Below are 26,482 nucleotides of genomic sequence, written 5' to 3' on the forward strand. Positions count from 1 at the left end.
GGCATACTACTGTACTACAGATGTTGGAGTCCAATGTCACGTATATTACACGGCGACGTCATAGCCTACACAACCCACATCACACCGCCTAGCCTGATGTTCTCGATCTGCATAGGCGTGTGGGGGAGGTACCCATTTGCCTCTTTAGAGGCATGATACTGCATTTCTTTTTGTTTGCATTAGTGTACAATTGTCCTGCTGTGTCTGTGCCACTGAAATGCTATCATGGCTTAGTGGTTCAGTACTGTGACTATAGTGCACAGTATCCTGGGTTCGAGCCCTGTTGCTGCTTTTTATTGCCATGCTGGGCAGACCAGACTGCTTAAGGAACAGTACAGCAGACATGAGCATGTTTAACTGACTTTGCTCAACTTTGGCCAACCTTGCCCGACATTGCGCTAGGTGGCACAAGCAATTTTGTGGACATATACTAGATATTGGTAAAGGCTGCTTAGCACTGCTTTATATTGCTTAAAACATGGCAATCATGCCTCAGGTGGTGCTGCAGGGCTGCCTATGTCTGATGCACATAGTACACTCCCTATACATGTTTGAAAACAGGTAGTGTCAAGTTAGGCATCCCTTTTATTTTATGTGTGAGTCAGAGAGAGGCATCATTTCCAGGGTTCCTACTGAGCCAGTGTATGTGCTACACGTTGCCTCTTTGCCAAGGCCAAGGCATACTGGGCACGCCTCCTTCTGCCTACTGGGGCTGGCTCAGGTTGTTCCTCCTCCGAGTCACTCTGTGCCTGTGCAGGTCTTGGCAATGGTGGGGGGCTGTTGGGCTCTAACCCATACTGTTCCTGCTGCAGCTGTTTTTGCAGGATAATATTGTGTAGCATGGCACATACCATGACAATTTGGGTACATGTAGTTGGTGAGTACTGCTAGGCTCCACCAGATGTGTCCAGGCAACGGAACCATGACTTGAGCATCCCAAACACATTTTCGTATTTGTGTGTGTGCCCCATTATGGTGTTCTTGTTCAGGTGTGTGCGCATTTCTGATGGGTGTCATCTGCCATGGCTCTAGTGCGTATCCAGCATCCCCCACTAAGTGACCATCAGGGATGTCCCCATTGGCAAATGTCTGGTACAGCTGCGACAGATGCCAGATATGGTAATCATGGTAGCTTCCAGGGCAGCCAGCACACACATTCAGTATTATGCCCTGGGCATCACACACGACCTGGCAGTTGGAGTGGACGCTGTTGTGGTTGATGTAGGCCCTACCCTGCTCACCGGCTGGTGCTTTGATGTGTATGAGCGTGCAGTCAATTGCAATCTCTACCTCAGGGTATTCCACTATTTGATGGAAGAGACGTATGTTGCTGGCCAATACCTCACGGGTATTGGGGAAATATACATGATCCCCGACATTTGCTCACATGGCATTCAGGAACTGGTGCAGTACCCTGGATGCTGAAGCCTGTGAAATCACCATCATATCACCAGTTGGTCTCTGGAAGGTACCTGTTGCTAGTATTCTTAGGCCAACACATATCTTGGTTTCCACTGGGATGGGTTCCCCTCTGTTGGTTCTGTGTGTGAGGCGTGGCCTGCACAGCTCAACAATTTGCTGCAGGAGCTCTCTGTCCACTCTATAGTGCTCCACTATCTCCAGCTCATGTAGCCCCTGGTAGGTTACCTTGGGTCTGTACACTCTTCTCCGTCTCCTCACTGTGGGTTGCTCAGCAGCATTCACAATGCCATCACCTTCAGCATCTTGCACATGTTGCCTTATAATAGCAATGGCAGCCCCTAACATTCTTTTGTCTCAGTTAAGCTTTTTAAATTTTCACTTATCTTTGCAGACTGCAGTGTTGCAGTGTTTCTGAGAAAAATGTGGGGGAATGTTGTTTGCAGAGTTTTAAGTGCTGGGCTGGGCCTGTGTAATTGTCTGATTCAGATTGATTTCACCTGGCAGCTCTGTTAGTTCTCATTGGTTAACTTCCTACTACTTCCTTTCCTTCCTTTTCCCATTTCTGTTTCCACAGGGGGCAGCGCCGCACACACGTGTGCACACAGCCTTACACAGCCTTACACGGGCTTAGGCGGGTGCACAATCGTGCATACACACTTAGACAGGCTTACACGGGTGCACACAGGCTTAGACCGGTTTACAGGTGCACACACAGTGTAAGCAGCTTTGCAAGAAACTTCAGTGATAGCCACGGCGTACACCTTCAGTTTCTGGGTTTCAGTTTAGACAACTGTAGACACACCTCTTCCAGTCCTGTGTACCTCATAGCAAACACATGCCACTCTGCTCCAATAAGCTTACAGTCTTTTTGATACATACCCCATCATGATGTCACCTATCTTCTACTTTGTTACTCCCCTAATCCTACTCTTACACTCTACGGCCATGGTTTACATGGCAGGGAAATTTGGGATTCACTATCCTTATACTCATTTGCATAGGATTGCCTACTAATGCTTGGTTACATCTCTCAGACTGAGCTTCCCCCCTTAGCAACCACTACTCAGTCGCCATGTTGTCTTCATCCTGCCATTCGCCTGCATGGCAGATGAATATTTTGAATAGAATACCTATTTGTGGCTTTTATTTTTTGTTTTTAGGCTTTTTAGAGAGCCGCACATTTAAGCGGTGCTGCACTTAAACATCGGAGATGGAGGAAAAAATTTATTTTTTTAAATTATTTTTCAACAGACAAAAATGCCAATGGTCATATATTTGGCCATTGGCATGCTTCCTCAACTTGATGCATCCTTTATTTGGAGCTGTCATAGCTCCATTTTGCTATTTGCAGTACGGTACTCAGTTGCCAACCGAGTTGTTGTTGCGTCTTTTGGCTTATCCCGGTTAGGGGTCGCCACAGCAGAACTCCGGTCAGCTAATGTCTGGTAGTGGATTTTTATGCGCCAAGTTACTAGCCCTGATGCACAACCTTCAATGAAGGTATGCCCATTCACGCATGCCTCCACACAGAAGACGCTCTAGCTGAGAATCGAACGGGACAACGTCTTGCTGTGAAGCGACAATGCTACCGCAGCACCACTATCGCGGGAGTTGCCAACCGAGTACATTTCTGAAAATAACACTACTCTTATTCGGACATGATAGTGTTTACTGGATCGCAAATGTACCTCATTTGCATAGCTTTCATCAGCAAATGAGGCAATTTGCATAAACTAGCCCTGTCCGTGCAAGAGTCGTTTTAGGAGCTTTCTTGCACGCCCCTGCCAGCTGTTCCTGGATCACTCGGCAGACATGTTGGCTTGCTGGAGTCTTACTCTACTCTTAGACTCCGTGCAAGCCTTTGTGAATCCGGACCCATGTCTTCTCAATGAATGACCATGTCATCCAGATATGCATCAGTAAAATCTTACTGGGGCTTCAGCAGTTCATCCATCAGGCTATGAAAGGTGACTGGGGCTTCATGTGGACCATATGTTAACACTGTGCACTGAAATAGAACATTAGGCATTACAAACGCTGGTTTTGTTTCTTTAGAAAAGGATAAAATTATATAAGCAAGTATCACTTCATCACATCCATTGTGGTCGCAACCATCTATCCATCTAATATAGATGTCCATCTATCCCTAATTTCTTGACCATCTAGCCCTAAGTTCTTGACCAAATCATCAGTTTTGGCATTTGATAGCTATCAAACTTTGAAATGTTTTTCAGTTTACTAAAGTCAACATGGAGTCTAGTACTTCCCATCAGGTTACGGCAGGCACTACTGGGCTACTCTAGTAACTCCATGACTCTTCTAGCATGCTTACTGGGAGCATATTTCTCTTACTGTTTTTGTGGCTCTGGTATCCTGTAAGGTCTCATTATAATCCACATTCTAGGTATTATATTAGTATTCCCAAGGATTTCTGAGAACACTTCTTTATTCTCAAAAATAAATTCTCTCATCTTCTGCTTTTATACTTTTGATAACATTCTTCTACCTGCATTGCAGCTAAAGATTCCCTGGTGTGTTTTGTATGAACTGTGGTAAATTCTCTCTAGAATTCTTTCCTTCTTTTCATGGCTTCAGCACATTAATGTGATTGATTTGGTCTATCTTTCTTTTTCCTGGCTGTCTAACTTTGTAATTAACTGCATTTATTAATTTTATCAGTTCAAATGACCTTGCCCTTCAGCTAAAAAAATGTTTTCTATGAAAGGCACTAGCACTAGTAATGGATATCCTGTGTTTAATTCTCTAAGTCAGGCATTCTTGCTATAAACTCATTGCATTCCCTGGGCTCTTTGCAAGTGATCCCCAATTATGGACATTACCAAATTTATAACCTGCAAACTAACATAGTATTCTACAACTCTTATAAAAAGTGTCTTTCCCTCTTCTTAAGTCTCCTTAGCAATGCCAAACAGAATTTGCAGATGATTGCTGTACTGCAGTTAATAGGATAAATGCAGTTGAAGCTCATAGCACCTCGCTGCATGCAAGTAGTAAAATATGCTCATAGTTTAAACATCAACATTCCTCTACATGGATTTCCGTGTTTTACTAAATCTCTTAACTAATCCATCAGACTGCAGATAGCAGAATGATGTCTTCAACTGGTTAATGTAAATAACTAGTGAAGTACCCTTGCCTTAAAGGGACTGCCTTTGTCAGTAAGTATCTCTGTAGAGATACCGCCACTGAGCAGGAACAGTATCCATTCCCTGACAATAACTAGTTTACATCTTACCTAGAAAATCGTCAGCAGGCAGTACTTTGGAAAAACTCACTATCTACTCTCCTCCCTATCTCTTTAGGAGTACCTCAAGGGTCTATACTTGGCCCACTCCTATTTTCTATATTTATTAATGACCTCCAGTCAGCTATTCCAAACACTACTTGCATACAATATGCAGACGATTCCACTATAATCTGCACTGCTTCCTCTCAGACTGAACTCCTGTCACTTACCCAAAAAACTTTTTCCACTGTGGAACACTGGTTCTCTGACCGTTGCCTTCTCCTCAACCCCAAGAAAACAAAGTTGCTATTGTTCTCACCTACACACAAATCAAGCTCTCTTAACTTCTCTATTACTTCCTCTGATAACACTCTGATTTCTCCTGATGCTACTACAAAACTATTAGGAATAACTATTGACAATAATCTCAATGTTGATTCTCATATAAACAACACAATAAAAGTAATAAACAAAAGGATTGGTTCCATCTATAGAATCAAACCATTCCTTACTCCTGAAGCTCGGACCACCTTAGCTAGTTCTCACCTTATCTCTACCCTTCTTATATGCTTCCACTATTTATACCAACCTCTCTAAATATAACTTCAAGAAACTTGCCACATCCTACCATAATATTGCTCGATTTGCCACATGATCCCTCTTCAGAACCCATCACTGTCATAACCTAAAACAACTAGGCTGGCTTGAACTTCCTAACAGGCTGACTTATCAACAGCTCTTAACTGCTCACAAAATTCTTTATCAGTCTTCTAAAACACCAATTCTCTCTAACCTCATTACATCTTATAATAACTTGAAACAGCTACGCTCTTCAAACAAACTACTGGTTAATACTACCATACCCAATAACTCTGCAGGTGACAGCCTTTTTTCTAACTCTGTTGGAAAAATGTGGAACAAACTACCATCTGATATCTCATCTTTGTCTAGTCTTCCACTCTTTAAAAAACAGCTGAAAACACATCTTAATAAGCACTGGCTTTGTTCCTGTAACAACCCAGACTAACCTTTCGTTTTTCCTTCCCTCCCAATTATCTTCCTCACATAACATGCTATAGACATATGTAAAAAAAAAAAAATGTTATTATTACTTCTTCTACTTTTTCCATATTAGATACTTATATTTTAGAATCTGTATAGCAAATGTCTATTAAACTCTGTTATGACTATGCCTCTCTGCAAGGATTTTATGTTCTGTCTCAATGTATTAATAATTTTTACTTTGTATTGACTATTACTGTGAATTATTTGTAAATTACATTGGAGCTTTTCTCCCCGGGCTCCACTGAAAATGGACATATATCCAGCTGGACTAGCCCGGTCAACAAATGTAAAATAAAAATAAAATAAATAAATAATATTAGCACTGCCTCAGGAAATTTGATAACATAGTCTATTATGATTAGCATGTACTGAAACCAATTTAAGTAACTGCCCCATTATGTCCATAGCAATACATTCAAAGGGAAAACTTTTATATCTAGGATGGGGTGCAGTTCCTTCTGTTTGGTCCCCTCAAACCTCATCCTACCAGCCCAGTTGCCTCTGCCCAGTGTCTGTGTGAGGTCAACCAGCCATTTTCCTCCCCCAAAGATTTACTGTGGTATTGTTAGGACCAGTCATCAATTCCATGCGCTCCTTTGGGGCTTGGTCTTCTGTACATTCCTCTGGGGGTCTATTTTTATATGACATCCCCACCTTCCTTTCCCTGCATCCCATACTAATCAACTACATCTGAGGGCAACTCTCCTCTTTTGACCATATGTCCTCTTAGGAAACATAATCGATGATCACCCTGCCAGCCAGAATGGACTTGCTAATTCCTCTCCTGTTGCTCCAGCAGTCATCTGAGCCACTAATCAAATCTGAGTTGGCTGGAGTATAGTCTGGACTTTATTCTTCTATGTCATTGGAGTGTCCTGGATGAGGTGCAATTTTCTGACACTGAACAAAAAGTACAGACATTCTATATCTCTTTTGCTATGCATAGAAAGTAAACTATGGTAACCATTTGAAGTTACAAGACTTCCAGTGCCACGTCCTGGAATGTAGACAGTGAATGACCAAAAATGCAGTTTTACAGGTGGAAAATGACTGGTAGACCTCACATGGACATGGGACACAGGCAGCTGGGCTGGTAGGATAAGGTTTGAGGGGACCAAACAGAAATAATTGCACCCCATCCTGGATATAACTAAGTCTGAGACTGACATTTTTTAGAATATTTCCTTTCTTCTGAGTATTGATTCTAGATCTGTGTATTAGTATCACTGCCTTGCATTTTCCTGATTTTTATACTGAATCGGTGCATTAGTTTTCTTCATTGTGTCTGTGGATTCACACTCCTCACACCCTCCTCACAAATTTATCATAGAGCCCAACAATATGGAAAACCTTTTCCTAGTATTACATTGTAAGTCATATCATGGGTTATAGACACATGATGCAGAGATTTCCCTCTCCCTTGAACTGTATCATTTTTCCCAGTGTAAAAGAGTATATTCCTTTATAGCCTCATAAATCCCTTCTACATCCAGTGTAGTATGATAGAGTATGGCTATAAGATTAGGTTAACATTTTAGTTGTTACTAATCTTATGCTTGCACAACTGTTGACAAACTCTAGCAGAGCTTTATTCTCCCTTCCTTCTAAAAATAACAACATAATTTGCTACCTTTGTTTTAGCACAATAACATAAAGCCGACTCAATATACATGTAGTCTGTGTTACACTAGATAGGGGCAACTTTACTTAAAGCATGCATTTCATTTTCCACAGTTCTGCTGTCAGTATATTTTCTTCAGTATTAGCAACCCAGAGCTTAATAATGTGACCCTTCCCTCACACATAAATACAATTATTTCATTGTTTTTTTTTTTTTTACAAGAAGATGACACATTTCATGCTGCAGTTTTAAAAGAAGGAGAGTCTGATTTTAACATTATGTCATTCACTATTAAGCATTTACTAATGCTACTAGTTTATCAGTTTTCCTGGGATTACATTTCCACATCAGTTTCCTTAAACTACTTAACAAAATCTTTTAAACATTTCCAGCGGTTAGATTTTTACCATTTTTGTATCTTGTGTTTGTATTTATCATGGTCTAACAGAATCTATAAAATTTGCTTTAAATCAGTCCTCTGTGAGTTTACTGATTTTTCAGCTAAGAAATTGTAATTATTGTACTTTAGTAGTTTTATCAGCCCTGAAAAAGTACTTTCTTAAGTTTATCATGGTCCATTTAGTCTTTTTTTCCCATATCCATATAAGTTTTCAGTATATTTTCTGTCAGCTAGGATGGCAGGACATTTGCCCAGTCTGCTCAACTTCAGTTCCCTGTGGTGGCATAGCACTCAAATACCACTAAATATAATGCCATGTCAATCTCCTTGGTTAGCTTCTTCATAAGCAGCAAAGCCATTATGCTGGTCACTGTAACTAAATGTTACTGTAACAGCACCAGCCTTTGTTCAGTTCTCAACTGTTATTCTACAGTTTTAGTTAATGATTTCTCCATGTTTTAGGTCATCACTTAACCATGACAGGAACACAACACAACACAACAATGTAGGGAATTCAGTAGCTCACAAATGTTTTGAACTTTGCAAAAGAAGCACTGCAAAGATCTAGAAAAGTGGGAGTGGGTGTGCACCAGGGTTTAACCAACTGCAGTTCATACTGGTGATGGACTACATTAAAAAACAGGTTAAAGGGTTAGATCAACAAAGTTGTTGAACGCAGATGATGTGGCATTGCAGGCAGACACTGAGCAAGAACGCCAGCAAAGGGGAATGCAATGCAAAACTGAAGGTACATGGGATGAAACTGAGTAAAGATAAGACAGTTGCAATGGCAGCAAATGGTAGAGTTCAGAAGAAGCTGAGAATCAAGATAGAAGGGAAAATAGTGGAACAAGTTAAAAGTCTCAAGTATCTGGGAAGGGCAGTTGAGAAGAAGGGAAGCCTGCATGAGCAGGTTAAAGCTAGAATCAGAAGGGCTGCATCCAACTAGCAAAGAGTGTCAGGTGTAGTATATGACAGAAAAATGCCAAAAAAGCTGAAAAGTAAAGTGTACAAAACAGTGGTGTGACCAGTACTAATGTATGCTACAGAGACCTGGGCAGTAAAAGCAAAGCAGTTGAGGAAGCTAGAGGTAATGAAGATTAACTGCCTGAGATTGGTGGTAAGATGCACACCATGGGACAGAAGAAGAAATAAGCACAAAAGAGCAGAAGCCAAAGTAGTTCCAATTGCTGAAAAGTCAAAGAGAACAGATTACAGTGGTTCAGGCACATGTGCAAAAAAGCAAAGGACAAGATGAGTTGTGATATGCAGAAAGAAGGCAAAAAGAAACAAGGGCATCCAGCAAAAAGGTGAATGGATTGTATGAGAGAAAACCACCGGCAGTTAGGCATGATTGTAATAGAAGGCAGAAGAGTAGCAATGAATAGAGAGAGATGGCGACAGTTGACACAGCACCCCTACCCCATGTAGAAAAATGGAAAAAGGAGGGTTGATAATTGATGATAAGAACAGCTGCCATGTACAGAATACCAGTATAAGTCCAAAGAGACGCTGGAACTGGGACACATAGAAAAGCACAGATTAATTTGACAAGTAAAAATGGAAAGCAAGTTAATAATCCACTTGTCTCTGCAGTCTCAGACAAAAATGAACAGTACCATAGGGTGTCACTAACAACACAATCCCACTAGGAAATTGTCAGCATTAATAGCAAAAGTTGAAGGCTTTAGGCAACTTCTAGGCCCTACTTCCTGCTTTATAAGCAAGTACATCCAAACAATTTACATTCTATAGATACAAACTTCAGATTAGCCCTGCATGAGCTGTGCCCCCTCTATGTTTTCAAATGCTTCCTTCACAGTTTTCCTCCATATGAAAAACGAACTTCCTGGTTTGCTGCTTTCAGGCAACCTCCAGCTATACTATTTTGATTGTTAGTTTGAATGTGTTATCTGGCTAACTGCTGAATTTCTGTGAAAACAGTTCTACTCTCCAAGCTGTAGTACACTCAATGGCATAGCTCTCAAACCATCCAACTCCAAAATTAGGAACACTACCTCCCATAATGTGGAACAAATGGGCAAACTGTGGAACACCTACTAACAGCTTACTAACAACTTTAACTTGAAAGGTCACATGATATGTAAATGTGTTAATTTATACTTATAAATACTTCTTTTGATGAATTAATATGATTCAGTATTATTTAACATAGATATCAGTTAAAAAAAATTCTAACACAAAACGTGTGACAGACCTTTTCAATGTGGGACTTTGAGGCCATTTACTTTTTAATACCCAAAATGAGGAATATTTCTCTTAATGAGGTACACTTGAGAGGTATGCTGAAAGGCACCTTATGCCATTTAAAAGGAACATTACACATTTTCTAAAACTAAATAACCACAGACCAGAGTAAAAGGCCCTGGCTTCCGAGAACCCTTTTAACCATCACAGTGAATTCAGTGCATTAAAGTGCTACCTTAACACATGCGCACACCACACACATATAGGTTCATAGGTTCATAGGCTGGTACTAGGCTATCTGCCCTAAGGCCTATGCAAGCCTAGCCATAATAATTCCCTGGAATTTTTTTCCCACACACCCGTGCACATACTCAAAGATGAGCACACACACCCACACATACACACACACACACACACACCCACCCACCCACGTGTACACACACACACACACCCGCACGTACACACACACACACACACACACACACACACACACACACACACACACACACATGCGTACACACACACACACACACGCGTGTGTACACACACACAAGCGCGTACACACGCACATGCATACACACACATGCGTACACACACACATGCGTACACACAAACATATAAAACACATGCATCTGTCCAGTAACTTCCAGCGAAGTCTAAAAACTCCTCTATTAGTGTAGACTGCCTCTTCTGACTCAAGGCAGTTCACTGTTACCAACTGTGGGAAAATTTTTGGACTTTCCAGTTTAAAAGTTATTTGTCAAGGGTTTCTTCACATATTAAAAACACTAGAGATTTATGTGAAAGCCTAAAAATGTTAGTTTGGCAAAAAGGTTATTTTTGGGCTACTGTTGATGTGAGTGCTTTGTACACTAATATTGAGACCAGATGGGGTTTGGAAGCAATGGGCAAGGTAATGGGGGAAGGACCTCATACTTCATATCTATTGTCTTTGTTAGAGTTCTGCCTAACCCATAATTATTTTAGATGGAAAAAGAGATTTTTCTTGCAAAGATAAGGGACAGCAATGGGAGCATCTTATGCCCCAACTTATGCTGTTATTTATATGAGTGAATCTGAGAGGCAATTTGTGTATTGTAATGATCATTTTATGAATGATGTGATTTTCTACTAAAGATTTATTGACAATTTGATTTTTGTTTGTAGAGGTGAACAAAGTAAATTTCTGGATTTTATGAAACACATTAATTATACTACACATGGTTTGAAATTCACAACAGATCTAAGCTCAGAAACTATAACATTTTTGAATGTAGAATTGTATTTAGGTAGTGTATATGGGGTTCATTTTAAACCCTATAGAAAATCTACCTCTGTTAATAACATTTTTGCATGCAGATAGCATGCATCCACCACATTTAATCAGGTCCTTACAATAATAATACATCGGATGTGAATTTGAAGAAGAGATATTTAAATGAGGTTCAGAATAGATTGGCTATACGTGGGTATTCTGAACCCATTTTGTTTAAAGCCAGGAATCGGGTTTTAATAGAGGATAAAAGATCTAATGGAGTGGTACAAGGTGAATACCATGGGAATACAGGAAAATGTAATGGGGAGGATAAACTATTTTTTGTGACCAAATGTTCTCCGTTTTCTGAGGATTTGGAAAAAAATAACTAAAGAGTCTTGGTATATGGTATGTGATGATCGGATGATAGGACATTTATTTCCCAAACACATTACCTTCTCATATGGTAGATATAATCTGAAAGAATTGCTGAATAGCGATGGGATGGTAGTCAAACAAGGAGATAAAGTAGGAACACATACTTGTGGCAACTGTTTAATGTGCCACATGGTCAAAAATTTAAATGGATGGAAAATCAATGGGAAGATTTATAAAGCTAGAGAGTGTTTTGGTTGTTACTCTTCAGGGGTTGTGTACATAATTGGGTGAGGATGTCAGAAAGTGAGGTGGTACATTAGACAAACAAAAAGGAAAGTGAAGGTTCGAATTATGGAACACTTATTAGAAAACAAACTGAAAATAGTCCCGCAGCCAACCATTTTATGTCTGAACATGGGGGATCTGGGGACACTCTGTTTTTTAGCGTACTGGCGCGCCTTTTTTCGATGGGGGAGATAGTTTCAGAGAAAAGCTTAATGTGTTGGAATGCAGAATGACTATTATTTACAGGACTTTATGCTAGGGGAATGAATTTAGATAGTAATATAACTTTGTAAGAAAGTATTTTGTACAAAGAGAATTTATTGAATTGTAAATTGAAATGTATAATGTAAAAACATAGTATTTATTGAGTAATATATTGTATGTAGATGTTTATTGAATATTAATGTCTATTGACTGAATGATTTTAATTGGGGAAGGTGGAACCTCTTTTTGTGCATAAAAGGGTGCAGTTTGTGGTGATAAAATTATTCCTAGAAGGCGATACGCCGACGTACCAGAATAAAGTGTGCAATAACATATTGTGCTGAATCTGAATTTGGTGTTTTTTCACCAAATGAAACTAAGCCAGCATATCAATGTACCAGAATAAAATGTGCAATATCATATTGTGCTGAAACTGAATTTGGTGTTTTTTCACCAACTGAAACTAAGGCAGCATATACAAAAGAAACAGTCACCGATCTGCTCTTAAAAATAAGCCAAGCAGAATATAATAACAATTTGTAGCTTATGGCAGGCTGACCTAGCTAAGTTAGAAACGGATAACAGTAGTTAGTCATTATCAATAGCATTAAGAAAATAGGTACCCTTCATAGAGTGAAGAAATTCCTTTCACACCGGCCAAGATAACTCTAACTACCACTTACTCCTTACCCTCTCTCCCATATGGAACCCCTATCATGACTGACCTAGAAGTCTCACTTAGTTCTAAACTTGAACAATGCTACAACAAAGTTGCTAGATTTGTTTAAAAAAACTAACTAGACCTACCCCTGTTCAGCACTAAAAGCATTTAACTGGCTCAAACTTCCTCAGCACCTATCTTATACTCAGCTCACCTTAACCCACAAAATTATATATACCCCATCCACCTGCCCAGCAATTAGACTTCTCCTCCAATACTATCTACCAAATCATCCCTTTCAACCAAATAATAAACAACTGCTTACCATCTGCAAACCTTAAAGGGTTATTGGGGTTACTATCTATTCCAATAATGTAGCTAGAACTTGGAATACAGTTCCTGTGTCAGTAAAGTCCATCTCACACCTTCATCTTTTCAAACCATTGCTAGAAGACTTCCTCTCTGCTTCTTGGCTTTATTTCTGCTCCTCATCTGGGACATATCTTATATGATCATAGGAGCATAGAGGATTACTAGGCTATTGACCCGGAGGTCACTTTAAGCCTAGCCATTTCAACCAGATGTGATACTGTTTAAGTACTAGTCAGTACCCAAGATTGCATTTAATGAGGATTGCCCATGTCCAGGAGAGTTGTGGATGCTATCCCCAGTAAGAAGTTATAGTGCTCCATCCACTCATCCAGGTTCCTCTTGAGCAGTATCATACAGGTGCTCTGTTTCACATGAATTGGTAACCGGTTGCAAATATGTGGCAGTTGCTGGGAAATAAATCTGTCTCTACAGCAAGTCCTATTAGTCCCTGTAATGGGTATCCCTAGACCCATATGATTTACAGATATGCAGTAAGTTCATTAGGTTTGGGTCTTGGGTTACTCTGTTGGCCAGGCATAAGTCTACCCTAAGAAGTCTATACAATACAAAGTATAGTGACAGGGATTTTAGTCGGTCTGTGTAAGGCATATGCTGGAGGCCCTTGATCTTTTTTGTTAGAAACCCCTGAGATCTTCTCCTAACATCCTTCATCACCTTCTTATACCACCTTTTAAAACATTAAATCACTTAACCTGCTTAGCCCCTTGCAATACTTTATCTTAGCACTTAAACAACCATACTTACTTCTAATTAGTACAACCAAATTAGCATTACACCACTATTTCTCTATTAACACTTAAACTTGCTTAGTCCCTCTTATACCTCACTCTAATGTATTTTTAAATGACCCCTTCCTATCTTATACACCACTCTTTTCTCTGTAAATTCTCAATACGATGCTTGTATATTGATGTTTGTGAATATCGACACAAATTATTTTATACTGACTACTTTGCTATGTATTCATGAAAGTTCTTTAAAAAAATGTTATTGTAAATATTGATTACATTCAGTTTCTTAGGTTTTCTCCCTGGACTTTCCTAATAAACAAATGTCAATAAATAAATAAATAAAACCTCAAACTTCCCCTAATGAATGTCTGAATAATATCCCCCTCCAGACCAACCTTCACTCTGGTGATAAAGAATAATGGTCTGATTGGTCATGGAAAGGACTGATGATCAACAGAATGTGGGATAGAGTGAAATCACAATGCTGCCCAGATCAGCTTTCTTGGGACATCATCATATGCTTTCACCAAGTCTAGGACTGCTCATTTGGACTCGTTTCTTATCTCCAGTATCCACTCCATATCAGGTCAGTTGTACTATACCATAATCTTAATAAAAAGTGTTAATCTCCAAATTTACTTTCTACTGCTGTGCATATCCATTTACTAATCACTCTCTACAGCACTTTCATGCAGTGTGCCATGAGTTTGATATGTCTGTACTGCACACAGTTGTAAATATCCCCTTTGTTCATGTTTACTGGCACTAGAGTGCTTACTCTGCAGTTGTCTGAGATACACTTCTCTCCATACTGTGATGAGTACCCTCAGGAGTACCTACTATCTTTCTCATACATGCCATGACTTCATCTAAGCCAGCAGCTTCTGCTAATGTCAACAATTATATCAATTAATATAGCAATAACCCACGCCTGGGTGTGGGTAATGCGGGATTTACCCATGGTTGGCGTGGTTTGGTCCTGAGGGCGAAGCCCGAGGGACAGAACAAAGACAACCGTGGGTAAATCCCGCATTACCCACACCCAGAAGTGGGTTATTGCTATTATACTATGACATTATTTAAGAAAAGAAATAATTACTTTTCTTAAATAATGGCATTGTATAATGCCTCTTTGCTGCCCTTCCGCAGCTGTCTGGCATCCGCGGCAGTTCCGATGTACTGCGCATGCCTACGCAGTACATCACAGCTGTGGCCAAAAGCAATGGAGAAAGCAAGATCTCCGTTGCTTTTTACTGTTTCGGTATGTTAAATGGGTTTAACATAGCGAGACAGCTTTAAAATAAGCAATGGAGATCTCTGTTGCTTATTTTAAAGCTGTCTCGCTATGTTAAACCCATTTAACATAACGAGACAGGTTTTAAAAAAAAGCAACGGAGAAAGCAAGATCTTCATTGCTTTTTACACACTGTGTCGCTATGTTAAAGGAGTTTAACATAGCGAGACAACTTTAAAAAAAGCAACGGAGATCTCCGTTGCTTTTTTTAAACCTGTGTCGCTATGTTAAACTCTTTTAACATAGCGAGACAGTGTTTTAGAAGAGACTTATACTAATGGAAAAAGTCCGGGTGACCGGACCTTTTTCCATTAGTATAAGTCGATGACAACGCTGCGCTGGCCAATCAGCGTGCACGTTTTGGAATATTAATGGGGGGGGGGGGGTTCATGGTATAATAAGTAAATAATCACTCACAAGCTTTTTAAATTCAATAAATAAAATGCTTTAATGAAAAAGCTGAACAGTACACTATAAAAGCTGAATGTACAGACAGATACTAAACAGATATGTTTAAACAGATTGGCTGTATAAAAAGATTCATTTGTCTAGCCAGCTGGCTAGTTTCCTAACTGAATCTGACTAGAAGAAGTAGTTGACAACATCTACATTGCATTAATTTGCAGCTGTTAACAGACAGAACATAAATAACAGCAAAGTTACAGATTTAGGAAATAGTCATAAGTAAGACCTAAACAACAAATAACAGGATGAATGAAATGGTAACCAGACTACTGAACCAATAGCCTTTTTGGAAAATTCCATTATGTAGTGCAGAAAGACAGGAACTAAGTCCATCGCTGGTAGTTTACATGATGTGTGGATGTGTGTGTGTGTGTGTGTGTGTGTGTGTGTGTGTGTGTGTGTGTGTGTGTGTGTGTGTGTGTGTGTGTCTACTTGTGCATGTATATGTCAATGTGCATTTAGTTACAGGAAAATGGAGTTACAGCTTTAAAATGCAGCTTTACAATCATATAAGCTGCAGTCGTACAGCAAAACAATTACATTTTTACATAGTTTTGCGGTTGTAATGAAAACACAGCAATTACAGGTTTAACTGCATGTTCTGATGTTTTTTCCCATATTTTACAGTCTTACATCATCAGCAAATAAAACTGAATTGCAGACTTTATACAAGAGATGTGCATTTCACAACTTTGTTGCATTCTTACAAAGAATCAGTGGCAACTTTATATATAATCCTCACACCAGGGCAGGCCAGAGCTTTCTGTAGCAATAAACTGGATAAAGTTGATAACCAGACAATAAATACAATGAATTAATGTTTGCATATATGTGATAAAATGATGGAACAAAAATAATGACTGCATGTTTTCTTTGTTTTATTTTAGATGTGTAAAAAGTTTGGGAATGTCTACAGTATCTACCTGGGAGTACATGCAGTCGTGATTGTCCGTGGATATAAGGCAGTCAAAGAAGCTCTCATTGGTCATAATGCAGAGCTTTTAGACAGACCTTTTGACCCAATATTCTATGCAATAAGTAAAAACAGAGGTAAAATGCTTAAAACCTCTCATATATAGATTTTAATGCAAGACTAATGCTATTGTGAATGGTGAATTAATGGAGCAGAACTAGAAAACCTGAAAATTGAGCTTTAGTCTCTCAGTATTTTTTTGACGGTTTCTCATGTCTACTTAATGACATTGCATGGGTGAAGTGGAAAAGAAAAGCAAGTGCAGCAACAGGCATTAGTTGTATAACTGAATGCGCACACACACACACACACACACACACACACACACACACACACACACACACACACACATATATATATATGGGTCTACTTTCTATCACCGAACGTCCGATTCACCGACACACAAGTTACCGACCCCAAACAACCGAAAACACACCACACCAACAACTCAAAAAACTGAACACCACAACACCGACACAAAAAACGTCAACTACACATTGCACACAACAACATATCCACTAACCTTAACCTAAACCCAAACCCTAACGTCCGACACTACCGCACACTTACCCAACCCGCACCCTAACCCTAACTCACTTAACACACCCCTAAACCTCAACACCGTCACTATCGCACACTTACCCTACCTGCACCCTAACCCTAACTCACTTAACCCACCCCTAAACCTCAACACCGTCACTGTCGCACACTTACCCTACCTGCACCCTAACCCTAACTCACTTAACCCACCCTAAAACATTCAGCCTGTCACTATCGCACACTCACTCCACCCGCATTCTAACCCTGAGACACTTAACCCTTCCCTACACTGCTCTACGTCACTTCCACACACTTACCTCACCGGAACCCTTAGTCCGACACTACCGCACACTCACCTTTCCCACACCCTAACCTAAAATCCCTCACTATCGTACACTTACCTGTCCGCTCCCCAATCCTAAATCTTTCACTTTCGCACACTTACCGTATCGCGCTCACATGCTGCCGTTGCCGGTCTCTCAGCTGTCGGGATATCGCGTTTTTGGTAACCTACCTGCTCGGTCGTTCCGTCTCGGTCTTCCAGGTGTCAGTGACGTGGCGCTTCGGTCATTCGAAGTAGACCCATATATATATATATATATATATATATATATATATATATATACATATATATATTATATATGTATGTATGCTTGCATATAATGTCATTTAATGACAAACTCACTGAATGAGGGATCAGTCAGTAAAAAATATCAAAAATTGATTTCTCTGAAAGACAATTTAACTGACAGTCCTTTGTATTGAATGTGACATAGCCAGATGAAGTTCTGCAATACAGAAGCAGAAATATTTAGTCATGTAGTCTTGAAGTGACCTGTACAAAATTACTGCTGCTGATCTGGTTTGTATATTTCTGTTGGAAGTTATTCCCTTTGTATGGCATTTTCCCTTTTCTACACAATTATACAACTATGGAGTTAGTAAGGGGCTGCCGGCCTATAACAATCATTTTAAATAATTTTGCCTTTGATATTTTTGATTGTTTGATGTTTCAGCTGTTTAAAATTCAGTGATGTGGCCTTTCAGGGAAAAGGTCTTTCAGCCATTTTGCCTGACTGATGATGATGATGACAAATGGTCTTTCAGTGAGTTGTCTGTGACCTATACATAAATATATACATATGTATTATATATGCATATGCATTTAGGGAGACATTAAACTGACTGAAACCTGTTTACTAGAAAATTCTGGTTGAGGTGTATATTTTATTAAATGTATGTTTAGTCAACATTTCCGATTTTTTAAATAGTTGTTTTGTCAATTTATGATACGCATTCGATATCTATACACATGGTTTCACTTTATTTAATATTTTTATTTATTTTTTTCCCACATGCCTGTCAAACATTAAAGAGGCATAATGCAGGCAAGCAGGAGGGACCTTTGTGCTATCACTAACATCCCACCAAGGAGAACATTTTTTTCCTATTTCTAAACCTAACCTCTACCCCCCCCCCCCCAGTGGTGATATGAGCATCCAATCACTGCAAAGGCCGACTACCTCACTTCATGCATATGCATACCCCACATGGGCTGGCAGTGACTGCAATCACTGGCGTTGGTGGTCATGCCCATATCCTCCTGACCTGGACTGTCACTGTATGCCTTGATACAAATCAGGTGTCTGAGATCCACCATCCCCCTGCCCCCTCCCACAATGAGCATGGCCATTCTTTCAGTCTTCATGTATATGAGCCATCAGTTGAAATCAGTTTTCCTGGGATATAGTCAGGGATTTATCCCTCTATGCCACAAGCACACAGAAGTTATTTAAATGTGGATGCACACTAAGTATTGCAACAGATGTGTAGGAGGCTAACCTCATATATATAATGTTTTGTTGAATCCAGAGGTAGAAATATAAAAGTATGTTTTCTTTCACAGTTCATGTACAACTTCCAGAAAATGCTGTGCAGTATTGTCTAGGACATTGTGTGTCCATCACCTCTCACAAATATCTAAGCTTGTTAGTAGAAGATTTATAATCATACATCATGCTGTTCAATATACTGATAAATACTATATCAATACATTTATTTTAAATATATTATTTGATGGACATTTTAAGATGGTGGTATCTTTTTACAATTGTTTTGTTTTTTAGTGACACCAGATCTTTTGTTTACAGTTAAATAGTGTTTAACAGATGGGTGTTTCAGTAATGGGCATGGAGTGACCTCACACCAAATGGTAAATGTTTCATTCCATAACAGAAGCAAAACCAAGCATTTCATTCAAAGCTTTTTCAATGTTTTTAGTTCCATACTTGCAAACATACATAAGGACTGCACTTGAGCTGTTACCAGTCACCACAAAAGTATTCTATCATTAACAAAAACTTTCCACAGAGCTGCTCTATGTTCATGTATCAGCACTGCCATCTGGTGGATTTTCTTAGATATTATTACTAAAAAACATTTATTTTGTATAAACATTTACTTATTTAAATTATAAAAAAACTATATTAATTGAGATATTATTAAAATTACATTCAAAGCAGGTTTCGGTAGTGTACCCAACATTACCATCCATCTTCTTTCTTTATGATTCACTATTTTGTTGTTAGTAACAGATTCAGAAACTATACCAACAAAAGTACGCCTGGCTGACTTATGTTGAATCATATGTTTATATAATGGGCTACAATCCATTTTACAAATAAAAAAACACAGAGAAAGTGAAAAACACCAACTGCAGAAGCATAAAATCCAAAATTGTTAGAGCATGTTAGAGACATTAAGAATCAAAATTTGGATAGGCCTTTGGCATCACGTTTTCATGCAGTATACTTGGGGTCTTGTGCCAGTTTAAAAGCATGAGTTTTAGAACAAGTTTTGATTAAGAATGATGTTGCACTTAAAAACAAACTGTTATATAAAGAAGCAGTCTGTATTTTAAAGTTTGAGACTTTGGTGCCTTATGGTTTAAACAAAGAACTTGAGTGGAAGGCTTTTCCGCATTAAGTGTTAATTATTAGTTTGTGTTTACTTGTTTTAGTTAATTGATTAATGAAGTGATATTTGTGATTTAAGTATAGCTTGTGCTAGTGTGATGTTAACTCTGTGAAAAGCTTGCTAGCCGATGTGCTGGAGGCTTAACAAATTTGGATTATATGCTTCTGCAATTGGTGTTTTTCACTTTCTCTGTGGGTTTTTTTTTATTTTTATTTTTTTATTTTGTTTTTTAGTAAATACAGTACTTTTTGCATCTAATATCACTTAAATGAATAACCATTCTAAACGTCAAAGGTAGTGAAGTTTGTCCCACATAAAAACTGTCACAATAACACATTGCCAGGTATACAATCCAACGTGTAACAAGATATTACATTTTGAATTTCAAATAACTTTAAGTATTGACTAAAGTGAAATATTTAGTTTTTGTAACATAAATACAAAAACACACCCCCGGATTCTCAAAAGCTTGCACCGCATGCATGATTAGTGTTAGATGAAATTTTGCCAATATGGCAGCCCAGTGATCCACGTACATGCACGTCTGACATGCGTGAGAGCTGTAGCACTAGTGCTGCATGTCCCCAGCACCCATATACAAATCACCCCATTTGCAGGTGAAAACCATGCAAATGAGGTAAATTTGCCATCCAGGGAGTAGGAATCAAGGCATGCAGGACTAGCGTAATATGCAGAAATGTACTCGGTTAGTAACAGAGTACGACACTGCAAACTGCAAAACGGAGCTATGGCAGCTCCAAATAAAGGCTGCATAGCATTGAGGAAGCATGCCAATGGCCAAATAGAAGGTCATTGGCATTGCAAACAATGCCAAATGTTCAAAATACAACCTTTATGATATGTCCACCGATCACGTCTGTTGAAGCATAGGGCAGCGGCACGCAAAAGGGACTGGTGGGGAAATAAAAAAATAAACCTAAAAACAACACTCTAACTAAAATCAGTATTCCGCCATGCAAGTCAATGGCAGGCAAAAGACAACCTGGCCAGTGAGCAGTGATTGCTAAGGGGGAGGCACAGTGTGATACATGTAACTATGCATTAGCAGGCAATTCTAGGCAAATGAGTGGAAGGATAGTGAATCCCAGTTTTCCCCAGGATGTGAGGCAGGTCCCAAGAGTGTAAGAGTATAAATACCTAGGTGCAAGACTAGGATATAGGTGACATCATGGGGGTGTGTGCCAGGCAAACTGTAAGTGGATTGGAGCCCTGTGGCTCAGGATTGTCCCTAGCTTAGCACAGCTAAGCTAGAGGTGTGTCTAAACTTGCCTAGCACCCTTTAAAAAGTGTAAGCAGGTGTGCGTGCTGTGCACCGGGTTGTACAGGAAGAAAAAGAAGGTAAACCAGGAAATAGCAACTCTGTGCACATTTGAACAGGGAGGCAATGGGAAGGGAAAACAGCAGTAGGAAGGTAATCAAGGAGAACTAACTGAGCTACCAAGTGAAATGTATGAGAATCAGCTAATTACACAGGCAGCAGACCAGCCCAGCCCAGAACACTACTATAAACTAAGCAAACACCTTCCCCACTGGTCTCTCCATACTCTACACCACAGGTGTATACAAGTGGGGAAATTTTAAAAAACAAACCTACAAAATGAGAAGGGCTGCAGCAGACAACATAGAACAACATGTGCAAGATGCTGAGGGTGGTGAGGATGTGAATGCTGCCGAACAAACCACAGTGAGGAGACAGAGAAGAGTGTACAGACCCAGGGTAACCTACCAGGGGCTACATGAGCTGGAGATAGTGGAGCACTATTATGTGGACAGAGACCTCCTACAGCAAATTGTTCAGCTGTGCAGGCCACACCTGACACACCAAACTGGCCAAGGGGAGCCCATCCCAGTGGATACCAAGTTATGTGTAGGCTTAGGTATACTAGCCACAGGTACCTGCCAAAGCACAACTGGGGATATCATGGGCATCTCACAGGCATCAGCATCCAGAGTATTTCACCAGTTCCTGAATGTCATGTCAGCACATGCTAGTAAGCACGTATATTTCCTCAACACATGTGAGGTGTTGACCAGCAATATGCATCTCTTCCACCAAGCAGAATTCCCTGAGGTAGTGGGTGCTATAGACTGCACGCACTTACACATCAAAGCACCACCCAGTGAGCAGGGTAGGGCCTACATCAACCTCAGGGGCATCCCCTCCATCAACTGCCAGGTCGTATGTGATACCCAGGGCATTATAATGAATGTGTGTGCTGGCTGCCCTAGAAGCTATGACAAGTCACACATATGGTATCTGACGCAGCTGTACCACAGATTTGCCGATGTGGACATCCCCTACTGTCACCTAATGGGGGATGCTGGGTACTCACTGGAACCGTGGCTGATGACACCCATCAGAAATGCACACACACCTGAACAACAACACCATAATGAGGCACACGCACAGGCCAGACATATAATAGAGCATGTGTTTGGGATGCTCAGGTCACGGTTCCGGTGTCTGGACACATCCAGTGGAGCCCTGGAGTATTCACCAACTACATGTACCCAAATTGTTATGGTATGTGCTATGCTACACAATATGATACTGTGGAAACAGCTGCAGCATGGGGCAGGGCCACACAGCCCCCCACCAATGCCAAGGCCTGTGCAGGCACAGAGTGACTCGGAGGAGGAACAGTCTGAGCCTGCCCTAGTAGGCGGAAGGAGGCGTGCCCAGTATGCCCTGGCCTTAGCAAAGAGGCAATGCATAGTATATGCACTGACACAGTAGAGACCCAGGGAATGACAACTCTCTCTGACTCACACAGACAGTAAAAGGGATGCCAAACATGACACTACCTGTGCCCAACCATGTATAGGGAGTGTACTATGTGCATCCAACATAGGCAGCCATCCAGCACCATCCTCAAGTCCGGCACACCTTCAAGGTAAGTCAATCAACCTACCAATTGCCAAATGGAGTAGAATGTGTTGTTACCTGTAGCTATAGTATGGATGTGACCATGCAAGGGAATTGGGTGGCTGAATGTTAAGGCAGCAGACAGTAGACACTCAGAGTGGCACCATGACATCTGTAGCACATACTGGAGTCACCATAGTAGCCAGTACTACACAGGGTGACAAAACTGACTGCAGGAAATGGGCTGAGTGACATGTGTGTCCATAAGAACCACACATGCCAGTCAGGAAGGTTCACATACCCAACAACAGTCTCAGCCAGCAGGACAGGTGAAGACAAACACAAACAAATGCTGTACTATGGCCCCTGAATGTGCTCTATGGGTAACCCCGCCCCCAGGCCTACACAGACAGACCACAGCAGGCCAGGTAGTCGGATGTAAGTTGTGAAGGCTAGGAAGACAGAAACTAATATGTAGGTAAAGACTGCAGACTGAAATGGAGTACCTGACATATCAGTACAGTCCTAGCAAATTTGTACAAGTGTCAGGTGTGCCACCCCCATCCAATGTACACTTATAGTAACAGTCAGGTGTCTCCACTCCTTTGTAGAACAGTAGAAACAGTCAGGTGCCCCCCCCCCCCCCGCTATGCAGAAATGTAGCAGCAGTCAATGCCAAATGACCGATGGATACCCTGCAGACACAGCATGCTACCTGTCGGTGTACAACACAAAGGTCAGCACCACAGTACAAACTACCTGGACTTGATCCACACATGCAACACAGATGGCCATACCGGGCATGCTCACACACTTAGAGGAATGAATGCAATGTCAGTCAACAACATACTGAAAGGTCATACTGGGCATGCTCACACACTTAAACACATGAAGGCCATGTCTGCAAATACCAGTGGACCAGACATATCTGGCAGTCGCAGTTGTTAGTGCAGACACATGTCAGTATGCACCACTCCTGCCTTGTGCACACAGTGTATAGGAATACAGACATATATGTAAGGACAACACATTATAATAAACCAAAGGTACATGGGCATAGATGTGTGGAAGAGGGTGACTGTGACAAGGAGCCACCCGGGCCTGTCCCACCCAGCACACAGCCAAAAGGCCCCAAACACATGAGGTGCAGATATAACTCACTGCAGATACTAGCCACCAATACCTGTCAGCATGACAGACTATGTGGTTCACGTGCCAGCTGTGCAACATCACTGTACAAGGAAGTGGCCATCTAGTAGCTGTATACACGTACCTGTGACATATGACCCCGTGTGTGGCAGCATGTGGCATGTCAACCCCTACATGAATGAGGTATGGCCCATGCACACACTGCCCTCCCCATAGCAGTATTATGACAAGACTGCTGAGGTCATTCAATGTGAATTACACCTCTGGGAGAGCTGTAGCTCAGTAATCCCCATGGCACGTCCCATAACTGTGCACTGCTATAGTGATAAACTAGTTAGGTAGTAGTTCTAACCCCAGATCTGGCAATTGTGTGAGTGTATGTTTGTGTCCATGCCTGTCTGTCTCTGACTGTTTAGAGAGAAATGCTTTTTAAGCTACTCACACTCCGTACAATACATATACTCAACTTTTGCAAGGCTGCTGATGTCACCCACCTAGAAATACACCTCTGGGAAAATCCTAGCCCAGTAATCTCTGTAGCAAGTCCTGTAACTGTGTACTGCTGTAGTGTGATAAAGTAGTTATGTAGGTGTTCTAGCCCTAAACCTGGCAATTGTGTTTGTGTGTTAATCAGTGTGTCTGAATGAGTAGAAAGCAATGCTTTTTAGGCTACTCACACACCGTACATTTCATGTACTCAACTTTGGCAAGGCTGCTGATGTCATTCACCTAGAAATACACCTCTGGGAAAAGGATAGCTCAGTAATCTCTGTAGTGTGTCCTGTAACTGTGTACTACTGCAGTGTGATCAAGTAGCTAAGTAGGTGTTCTAACTCCAGCCCTAGCAACTGTGTGTGTGTGAATCTGTGAGTGTGTCTGACTGAGTAGAGAGCAATTCTTTTTAGGCTACTCACACTCTATACAATTTATATACTCAACTTTGGTAAGACTGCTGATGTCACTCACCTAGAAATACACCTCTGGGAAAATCATAACCCAGTCATCTCCGTAGTGCATCCTGTAACTACATACTGTTGGAGTGTGATGAAGTATATAGGTAGGTGTTCAAACCCTGGACTTGCCGTGTGTGTGTGTGTGTGTCTTACTGAGTACAGAACAATGCTTTTTAGTGTACTCACACATCTTAGAATTCATATACTCAGTGTTGGCAAGGCTGATGATGTCACCCACCTATAAATACACCTCTGGGAAGGTTGTAGCTCACTAATCTCTGTAGCACGTCCTGTAACTGCGTACTGCTGTAGTGTGATTTAGAACGGTGGTAGGGTTCCATCTCCATCCATGACAGTTCCGGATGTTTTGTGTGTGTTTCAATGTCTGTGTATGCAGCAATGAATTATAGGCTACTCACTCGCAGTACATTACAAATGCCTTACTGTAGCAATCCTGCTGATGTCAGTCATTGTGAAATACACCTTTGGGGAAGGGTTTCTGTAGTAATCCCTGTGGTGCATCCAATAACAGCTCCATGCCATAGTGTGATGTAGACCTCAGTCAGGGGTTCTATACCCACACATGTCAACTGTGGATGTTTTGTGCATGTATCACTGTCTGTGTAGGGAGCAATACATTTTAGGCTAGTCACTCACAGTACAGTTGACATTCCCTAGTTTGTTAATCCTGTTGATGTCATTCATTGTGAAATACACCTTTGGGGAAGATGTACTTCAGTAATGTCCGTGGCACGTACTATAACTGTGTAGTGCTGTAGTATAGTAAACTAGTTAGGTAGGGGTCCTACTCCCACACATGACAGGTGTGTGTGTTTGTAACTCGTATCCTGTGTAGAGGTAGGTGTGAGTGTGTGACACCTGTGGGCAATGTGAAGGGGATTTTGCTTATTTCATTTATGGTGGCCCTACTATATATCACAATGTCAACCATACAGAGATAACAGATGTAAATTAGCTGAGAGGCTGGGGTGCAAAGCCATACCCATACATGTGATGTCAAGGCCAGCCAATCACAGTCATCAACCCCACTGTGCCTTCACATGTGACTCACAACAGACATACCATGCCTGACAACATGTATGGACAGATGACACTGACAAAAGGCAATGCTGTTAGCATGCTATCAATGTAGGTGTAGGGTAAACCTGCTGACCATTACCAGTTCCTGCCACAGGTGGGCAAGACTGGCCCATCTGATGATAATCTGTGTTCACAGCATGGGTCAGGAACCCCAGGTACAGTTCCACATGTCACTGTACATGCATGTGGGAGATGTGCACATCCTAGACACCATCCATGTCATGGACTAGGGAGCACATACATGGCAAATGATGCACAGCATTGGCCACATACA

The 26,482-nt window shown here is 40.8% G+C and overlaps 1 protein-coding gene across 1 annotated transcript in view; it reads left to right on the forward strand.

Annotated features, from left to right (window-relative positions):
- LOC122796845 (cytochrome P450 2F2-like) overlaps positions 1–26,482 on the forward strand; it is a 313,872-nt gene that overhangs the window by 24,281 nt on the left and 263,109 nt on the right. Inside the window, exon 2 of the mRNA XM_044065588.1 lies at positions 16,517–16,679. Within this exon, the coding sequence (XP_043921523.1) occupies positions 16,517–16,679 (163 nt within the window). The remainder of the gene's footprint in view (positions 1–16,516; positions 16,680–26,482) is intronic.

The sequence above is a fragment of the Protopterus annectens genome, chromosome 3.part0 (genome assembly GCF_019279795.1).
Source record: "Protopterus annectens isolate FY-2018-M chromosome 3.part0, PAN1.0, whole genome shotgun sequence".
Taxonomy (NCBI): Eukaryota; Metazoa; Chordata; order Ceratodontiformes; family Protopteridae; genus Protopterus; species Protopterus annectens.